Here is a 10000-nt window from a genome sequence, read left to right on the forward strand (position 1 = left end):
CTGAAAGCACTTAACAGCAATGTAGATAGAGTAATTATGTTTGATACAAATAAGCTTCTACAAGATGAGCACAGAGAAACCTTTACAATTGAATGTAGGAATCGATTCTTTAAGAGCAGACAATTAATGGAGAATGGTGTGATATTAAGAACATATATCCGTCAGTTGGTAGGGAAGTTTTGGAAATGCAGCTACAAGGTGAACATCATGGATATCAAATGATACTTTAGATACTATAAAATGGTAACAAAGACTGAAATTGGTTGTTGAAAGTTTTCGAGGAAGTAAGTAAAATTGCAAGGTAGAGCATATTAAGTATTCTAGTTTGGATAGTAAATTCAAAAGAAAAACCAGGAATGACTGGAGACAATATTTAGACAAGAAAGCATAAGAGGCTGACTAAGCTATGAATTCAGGGAGTGGCTATGGTGTAAGAATTGGTCACCGAATTATTAGTTAAATCTCTACTGGGGCAAAGAAGAATCATGAACCCATCAAAAGGAGAGATGGATCTGTTTTAACAACAGAAGATAAAGAAAGGCAACGTTGGATGGAACACTTTAGTGAGGTCATGAATAGGAGATATGAAGGGAATAATTTGATTAATATACCTGAAGATGAGGAAGACCTTGATAGGCCCATGAATAAATCCAGTGTCTTTGAAGTAGAAGCTATCATTAAAAAACTATGGAGATGGAAAGACCCTTGGTATGATGGAATAACTGCTGATATGATATTAGCTGAAAATGAAGTGACTCCTAGAATATTTTCAAGATTATTTTGTATAGCGTGGCGGTATGAGGCAAAACCTGATGAATGGGAGCTAGGAGGGTTGGTGAAAAGCGAAAAAAGAGATCTGATTGATTGTAATTATTAAAGAGGCATCACACTTACGTCAGTTGTCATGAAAATATATAGGATGCTCATTTTAAAGAGACTAGAGAGAAAGGTTGATGAAAAGCGAAGATGAACAAGTGTACTGACCAAATTCTTATTTTAGAACATATGGTACAGCAATGTATTGGTTATAGAAATTCACTTTTGATGGCATTTGTGGACTATGAAATAGCCTTTGATAGTGTGCACCGACCAATTTTATGGAGTTCCTCTTAAATATGTAAATCTGATTAAATCTGTTCATGGGCATAGCAAGTGCAAAGTTAATGTTAGTGGAGTCCTTTCAGATGAATTTCAAGTGAACAGTGGAGTACCTTAGGGGGAAAGTGTTGTCACCTATGTTATTTGTCCTCCTCCTGGATTTTGTAATGCATAGAACAGTTGGGGATGGAATAGAAGGATTGGACTGGAAATTAACTGAGAGAGAGTATGCTGATGATGCTGTCATAACTAGCGGAACACCACAGGGCTTGCAAAGCTTGCTTACCAGAACGCATGAAATATCACATGAGGTTGGGCTCAAGATAAATAGAAGAATGACAGAAATAATGAGAACGGAATATGCAATGGAAGATGAAATATTATTGGAAGGAAAAAGGATTAATGAGGTGGATACCTTTAAATGTTTAGAACTATGATCTCTAATACGGTGTCTTTAGAATTTCAGTTTCATGAAAGACTGTAAAAAGCAAATCAGACAATGGCTAGGTTAAGTAAAATTTAGAAATCAAATCGCCTGAAATTGCATATAACAATCAGGCTTTATATCAGTTTAGTGAGATCGGTGTTATTGTATGGACATGAGTCGTGGTATGACAATGACAAAATATCCAACAGATTTTGTAGATTTGAAAACAAATATTAGGAGTCAAATGGAAGAACGGGATTAGAAATCAAACTATGAGCGAGATTACTCAAGTGCCATATGTGGATGAGATCATGGTAAGGGGTAGATGGAGATGATTTGGGCTTGCTTTTTGTACTCCCCAAGAGACATTAGTTCACCAGACTTTCAATTGGGCTCTACAAGGCCTTAGAATAGTTAAAAGACCCAGGCCTACAGGGCTGAGGACTGTGGAACGTGAAGTAGATGATGAATGAAGAATTATTGATTTAAAAGCTCTAGATAGAGACGCCAGGCGAAATCTAACCAGAGTCCATTTGCGTCAATAGGCGTAGAAGATGATGATGATGATGATGATGTTCATTATTTCTCTTGCATTTTATTTGTTTCCTTGTTCCCTCTCCTCATTGGGCTATTTTTCCCTATTGGAGCCCTTCGGCTTATATCACCTTGCTTTTCCAACTAGGGTAGTAGCTTAGATGATGGTAATAATAATAATAATAATAATAATAATAATAATAATAATAATAATAATAATAATAATAAATATTATTATTATTATTATTATTATTATTATTATTATTATTATTATTATTATTATTATTATCATTAGATAACTAGTATTGGCCCATGCATCAATGATTTTTTAATATTACCTCACGGTGTAACTGAAGTAGGAAAACCCTGCAGTAAAATTTAGTAGAAGAAACAAAGGTAATGTACAAGGCTCGAAAGAAGGTGCAGATAGAGGCCCATGCCTACAATGCCATGTGAGGTACACTTTCGTCACTATATCCTACGAAATATTCAGTAAGGAAGAAAGAGCGGATTTATTCAACCGCAGGAAATTTGTTCTTGTTCTTAAGAGTTGGCCTGACCAGCTTGCACTTAACAACTAACTCCGAAAATAACAATAAAAATGATAAGATAAAAAGAAAAAATACCATCTGTTTTCTGCAAGAAAATTTTAAAAATTATCTCGTAACAATTAGATTGGATTTAAAGTTTAGGTCAGAGGCCATCATGGGACTGGTGACCTCATTCCATTCAGTGCAGTCGGAGATTCAGCAAACCCACGTTGAAAATGTGAAATTCGTTTAGAAGCAATATCATGAAGAGCGCATTCACGCAATGTAATATATATTTCATACATTTGGGTGATTAGGTTGAAAAAGATTGAATCTACAAACCCCTTCTTTCCTTCATTGATTAAACATTCAAGTGATTCATTAAACAAAAACATTAAATTGAAAACATTTATCCCCTCTATTGAATCAACAATGGCATTTAAAATATGAAATGATTTTCAATTCATAATTATTTTACAATTGCAGCGAACGCTCCTTTTAAAATTTCGGATAAATTTTGAGTATCTACTTGGAAATTTGTTAGAACAGAACATAATATACGTACCAGACTTTCTAAATATGCCCTCTGATGGGCAGACGAAGTCATTACCAGCAACTGTGAACAGTAAACAGAGTAATTATTTTTTTATATTGCTTTCGTCTGCATAATTACATTATAGGGAGTAAAATATTTACCAAACAATCCGTGTAAATACAAGTTGTTTCCACGTTACTTTGTCCACAAAAGTTCTTTATAGGAAATAGAAAAGATAATAAATGACGCTTATCATTACAAATCATTTTGATGGTTTGTGTGTCACAGAATGAAAGATTTTCTGTTATTACCTGATACTGTGAGTAATAAGAGCTTCAGGCCAGCTAAAGTGGTCGTCCACTTAGCCATCTTATGCAGTCAGAAGTCTTCCTGAAAACAAAATTGATACCATTAATAACTTCTGCATATTACAGAAAAGGAAATCATTCTTCAAAGGTATATCTATAGCAAAACAATCTATTGAAAAAAAAAAAAAACAGGTACTAAAGAAGAAACCTGGTTTTGTTTTGCTTTGTTTACTGCATAATATCCCAGAAAAGTTACACTGGTTGAAACTGTCAGAAACATGGAAATCTCATGAACGTGGAAAAGACACCGTTACCTGGTATGCCACTCGTCCCAAGCGGCGGGTTACCTTATGTGGCTTAGAACTTCGTACATCCAATCACATTTTCAGTAATAAATCGAAAAGCACATCTTCAAAAAAGGCAAGTTTCAAGATTTACTACCTTTTCAGAAATAATGAGCAAATATCTGTATCGAATATTCATTTAGAAGTGAAATAAGAGCACAGCTCGTGCTCCAAAAAAACAGGACAGCCTGAAAGCCGTGTCCAAATGAAAACATACAATAACTAGAGGGGCACTCGACCTTAACCTTAAACCCTAATATGTACCAAATTTGAAGTCTCTGTGACAAGGTTGTTCAAACTCATGGCTGATTGCGTGATATGGACGTTTTGCTTGTCTGTGACCTTGACCTTTGACCTTTCAAAGCTTAATAATTTCCAACTCTTTACATAAGTTTAAAATCCCTGCAAGTTCCATTACTTTACGATTAAAATTTTGGGCTTGTGGTTGATGTCCGAAATTTGACATTTTACTTGACCTTGACCTTCGACCTTAACATGTATTAATTGACGTTGACTTTAATACACTTGAATATGAACCAAGTTTAAATTCTCTGTGACAACAATGTCCAAACTTATGGCTGATTACGTGAATTGGATATTTTGCTTGACCGTAACTTTGACCTTTGACCTTGGCCTTCCAAAATTTAATCATTTCAAGCTTCTTACGCAACAGTTAATCCCTGCAAGTTTCATTACTCTATGGTTAACATTGTGGGCAGGAGGGTATTCACTGACAAACACACACAAACAAACAAACAAACAAACACAAAAACGCACAAACAAGGGGTTAAACATAGCCTCCTTCTAACTTCGTTGGCGGAGGTAATGAAGGGATTTAACCAATATGTTCGCAAAGAAATGAATATCCTGAAACATTCAACCTCTGTTGAACTAGTTTCTTTTATTTTAGTAAGCTTTTTCTACTATCTCAGGATTACGTTGAGATATTAGGCCTATTAACAAATAAGACAGTGGTTAGCATGGGATTCTGCTGTAGGCCTACTCACCTCTTTTGCATAGATTTCTATTTCATATATTTCTTTAAGTAAAAATGTACAATATCATCAGAAACAATCTATAAAACAACAGGTGCAGATAGAGGCCGATGCCTACAATGCTGTGTGTGGTACACTTTCATGACTACATCCTACGAAATATTAAGTAAGGAAGACCAGAATTATTCAACCGAAGAAAATATGGTCTTGTTCTCAACATTTGGACTGGCCAGCTTGCACTTAATAGATAACTCCAAGAATAATGATAAGAATGATGATATAAATAAAGAAAAAATACCATTTTGAGTGATCTATTAAACTTGAATTGGTCAAAATTGTATATTAATGTTGAGTCTGTTGTTCAGGTCAACATAATTGATAGGCATATCCCTTCTCGTGTACTAAAGTACCGAGCAAAACACAAACCCTGATTCAATGATGATTGTAAATGTATAAAAGGCCTATCCTCTTTGAAAGGGTAACATATCAGATTTGACTTGAAATAACTATATTCAACTGAGAGCTTTTCCTCAGAAGGTTTATACCTCAACTGTAAAGGGATGTAATTTATTCATAAAAAAAAAAAAAACTTTCTGGTACAACCCAGGAACATAAGGGGATGTAGCAGATCCTCCTTTACTTAAACTATATGGCTCTGTCAGTCACTGTCCAAAGGAAAGGCAACCCTTTTGGTTGATGTGTTTGACAGTAAGCGGAGTAATGAGAAACTTGATCTTCTCATTCCGTTTTTTCTGGGGCTAAATTAACTAGTTTAGCTTTTTGGTCTTTGGAAAATAAGGCTCTCTTGATGGACCTTGATGCTTGAAAAGTATAGACCCAAATAGTATACTTCCTTTGTTTTTTATAAAGAACTCAGATTTCTTAGCTCCTACGCTATCTGTTATTTTCCGTAAGTTAGTAAAAAGAGATTCTTTTTCCACTTGGAGAATTGGTAAACGTGCTTGTGGTAGTTCAAGTCCAGCTGATTACCACCCAATTTCCATATCTCCCACTTTATCTAAAGTTTTTTAACCTCTTTTGGTTAAACGTCCAAATAGGTATGCTGATGGTAATCGTCTGTTCCCTAGTTTACAATTTAGCTTTCGTAAAGGCCTTCGAACATGTGATGCCCTTCTTGCAATCTCCAATGTTGTGCATAAATGCATTGATTGTAGTAAAAAAGTTTGAATGGTTGGCCTTGATTCTAGTGCTGTGTTTGACCATGTTAATCATGAGATGCTTGTTTTCAAACTCTGACATTTAGGAGTGGGTAAGACTTTTCTTAGCATCATTATTTAATTTTTAAGTAATAGATTTCAAAGAGTTATTGATGGGTAACATAGTGATTATAGGAATGTGGTATCTGGTGTTTCTCATGGTAGTGATCTTAGCCCATTACTTTTCATACTATATACACATGACATGAGGTTCGGCCTAGAAAACAAGCTCGTAGCATATGCAGATGAAACTACTCTCTCTGCATTAGTGCCATCTCCTGAGTGTAGATCTGGGGTGGCAGAATCCTTTAATAAATATCTAGCTAAAATTAGTGCATGGTGCAAATTATAGGGCTTCGTGCTAATAAAATTTGAAGTATGATTGTATGTAGGTCTGGGCAGCGGCTTCTCAACATCTGGATCTCTGCATTTATAATGTTTCTTTCACTCTCTATAACTACTATAATTTTAAACTTGATTCTTAATAATATATTTACTCTGGAGAAACACATTCTGCCTGTCTCTTCTTCAGTTGCACAACAAAATGGATCATTGAGAAAGTCTTTTAAGATTTTCAGTGATCAGTCTATTCTTAAGTATTGTTTTAATTCTTTCATTCCGGCTTGTTTCGAGTATTGTTCTCCTATCTGATCTTCAGCTGGTGAATCTCATCCTAATTTGTTGGACAGGAACTTGAGGTCTATTGAATTTATTATTCCTGAGCTTGATATTAATCTCTGGTACCTTTGTTCAGTTAGTTCGTTATGTATGTTCAATAAGATTTTTTATAATGATGACCATCCTTTACATTCAGATCATTCCGGACAGTACCATCCTGTTCGTAATACTAGGTATGCAGTCAATTCTAAAAGTCATGCCATCTCCATCATGAAGCTATATACTACACAGTATTCTAGAAGTTTTATTCCAGCTGTGGCCAAGTTGTGGAATGATCTTCCTCATCGGGTAGTTGAATCGCCAGAATTTCAAGAATTCAAACTTGCAGCGAATATTTTTATGTTGAGTAGGCTGGTATAGGTCTCTTCATAGTTTATATATGAAAGATCTATTTTAATGTCGCTATTGTTCTTAAAATATTTTTATTTCTATTGTTCATTGCTTTTAGTTTATGTATTTCCTTATTTTCTTCCTCACTCGGCTATTTTTCCCTGTTGGAGCCCGTGGACTTATAGCATCCTTCTTTTCCAACTAGGGTTGAAGCTTAGCTAATAATAATAATAATAATAATAATAATAATAATAATAATAATAATAATAATAATGATGATGATGATGAGGATGAATAAGAATCTTCAATAACTACAACTGCGCAGCTGAAAAGAAAGATAAAAAATCCGAAAGATAAGAAAAAGAAGTTGGAACATTTTATGAAATACAAATAGGACAAATTCAGTATTTAGCTTGTCAGTGACCTTCATAAGCAAGGAATAGATGAATCTCATGTTAGAACGCTTAAAGATACCTACTGTATACACGGAAAGTACCAGCCATCATAAAACTACATAGCGATAGCGAGAAATTTACGATTGAAAAAGGAATTAAACAGGGAGACCCATATCTCCTAAATTATTCACAGCCTGTCTAGAAAAGGTTTTTAAGAATTTTCATTAGGAAAATATAGAAATTAACTTTAATAGGGAAATACCTTAACAACTTGAGACTTGCAGATGACACAGTTCCTTTTAGTGAATCATGGGAGGAATTGCAGATGTTCGAAGATTTGAATAGACTGAAGCAATGTAGGACTGAAAAATAAATACGAATAAAACAAAGAAGATTTTCAATGAAAATGCAGAGACAACAAATAAGGGTTATGAACGAACCTCTAGAGATTTTTAATGAATATACATGCTTAAGAAAGACAGTTAGTATTTCTTAAGGGCATGAGACCGATATCAAAAGAAGTATAAACATAGTATGAAGAGCTTCTGGTAAAAAAAAAGTGATATTAGGAAAAGTACAATGCCACTTTCTCTGAGAAATAAAAGTTCATAATAAGATGGTCCTACCTGAATGATTGTAGGCTTCAAAAACTTGGAGCATTATTAAAGCTTTTGAACATGAGCTAGGTGCAACTCAAAGAAATGGAAAGAATAATGAGAAGAATAACAGAATGGGTCCCTAGAGATTACAAAAGAAGCAGGCGAGGGAAGAGATGTTGGATTGGTGACCTAAGAAAATTTGCAGGTATAGGCTAGCATAGAACCTTATACCCATCGACCATATATATATATATATGTATATATATATATATATATATATATATATATATGTGTGTGTGTGTGTGTGTGTGTGTGTATGTATGTATGTATGTATATATATATATATATATATATATATATATATATATATATATATATATATATATATATACTGTATATACATACATACATACATACATATATATATATATATATATATATATATATATATATATATATATATATATATATATATGTATCCTTCTTCTTTGTCTGCATCTTTCCCCACTTTTATGTGGGGTCGATGTTTCTGGCCAGCGTTCTCCATCTACTTCTGTCCCACACTTCATCACCGGTTAATCCCTTTGATCGAAGGTCATCCTTGATACAGTCCATCCACCTTCGCTTTGGTCTCCCTCTCCTTCTCGTTCCCTGCACCTCCATTTCCATCACTCTCCTCCCAATATACTGTTCATCTCTTCTCATGACATGACCATACCACCTCAGTCTACTTTCTTGGATATTATCTGATAGTTCTCAACTCCTGTGGTACCCCTAATTACCTCATTCCGAATCTTATCTTTTCTTGTCACCCCACACATTCATCTCAACATTCTCATGTCTGCCACATCCAGCTTCTTCTCTTCTGTCTTCTTCATTACCCACATCTCCGCTCCATACATCATTGCCGGTCTCACAACTGTCCTGTGTACTTTACCTTTCAACTTAACCCCTATTTTCCTGTCGCATAGTACTCCATACACTTTTTTTCAATTCTTCCATTCTGTATGTATTCAGTGGTTTATTTCTTTCCCCAGATCACCATCCTCTGCAACTGTTGATCCTAAATACTTGAAATTTTCAACTCTTTTCAATCTCTCTCCTTGTAAACTAACTTCCACATTCTCCCATTTTTTAATATTAAATACTCTGTCTTCTTCCTGCTGATCTTCAATCCACTATTTTCCATTTCTCTTATCCACTCCTCCCGTTTCTCTTCTGCTACCTCTCGCCTAGTGCTACACAGTATAACATCATCAGTAAGAAGCATATACCAAGGAGACTGATCTCTAATACCTTGTGTTACTACTTCTATGACCATATCAAATAGGTAAGGGCTCAAAGCAGATCTCTGCTGTAGTCCCCCATTTACTGGGAAACTTTCTGTTAGGCCTATACTGCTCTTAACATTTGCTTCTGCCCTCTCATACATATCTTGGGTGATTCTTACTTATTTCTCGGGGACTCCCTTTTCTCTCATACATCTCTACAGCTCCTGACGTGGTACTCGATCGTATGCCTTCTCCAGGTCAATAAAGACCATATGTAATCCTTCCTGTTTCTCCCGATGTTTTTCTATTATCTGCCTCAAAGCAAATATTATATCTACAGTCCCTCTTCCAGGCAGGAATCCAAATTGTTCCTCACCAATTGTTGTTTCATCTCTGAGTCTCTTCTCAATGACCTTCTCCCATATCTTCATAGTATGGCTTATCAACTTTATTCTTCTATAGTTTCCACTTCCCTGGATGTCTCCCTTCCCCTTATAGATGGGGATGATTAGGCTTCCTCTCCATTCCTTTGGCATCTTTTCTTGATTGAAGATCTTTAGCATCAGGTCCAACAGGATATCTATGCCTTCTTCTCCAAGACTCTTCCATACCTTTGGTGATATATCATCCGGTCCTGTAGCTTTGCTATTCTTCATCTTCTTCCTGTAGCTTTGCTATTCTTCATCTTCTTCCTGTAGCTTTGCTATTCTTCATCTTCTTTACTGCTTGTTCTACTTCT

The 10000-nt window shown here is 35.1% G+C and overlaps 1 protein-coding gene across 2 annotated transcripts in view; it reads right to left on the reverse strand.

Moving 5' to 3' along the window:
- The window catches only part of LOC137626340 (coiled-coil domain-containing protein 39-like), a 34952-nt gene that overhangs the window by 13554 nt on the left and 11398 nt on the right, over window positions 1-10000 (reverse strand). Inside the window, exons 2-4 of one of the 2 annotated variants that reach the window (XM_068357413.1) lie at window positions 7654-7753; window positions 3436-3514; window positions 3155-3205 (exon numbers count right to left, since the gene is read on the reverse strand). In XM_068357413.1, coding sequence (XP_068213514.1) covers window positions 3155-3205; window positions 3436-3493 — 109 coding nt within the window. In that variant the 5' untranslated portion in view covers window positions 3494-3514; window positions 7654-7753. The remainder of the gene's footprint in view (window positions 1-3154; window positions 3206-3435; window positions 3515-7653; window positions 7754-10000) is intronic. The other variant, XM_068357412.1, reaches the window with a different exon arrangement.

This window comes from Palaemon carinicauda, chromosome 33 (assembly GCF_036898095.1).
Source record: "Palaemon carinicauda isolate YSFRI2023 chromosome 33, ASM3689809v2, whole genome shotgun sequence".
NCBI lineage: Eukaryota > Metazoa > Arthropoda > Malacostraca > Decapoda > Palaemonidae > Palaemon > Palaemon carinicauda.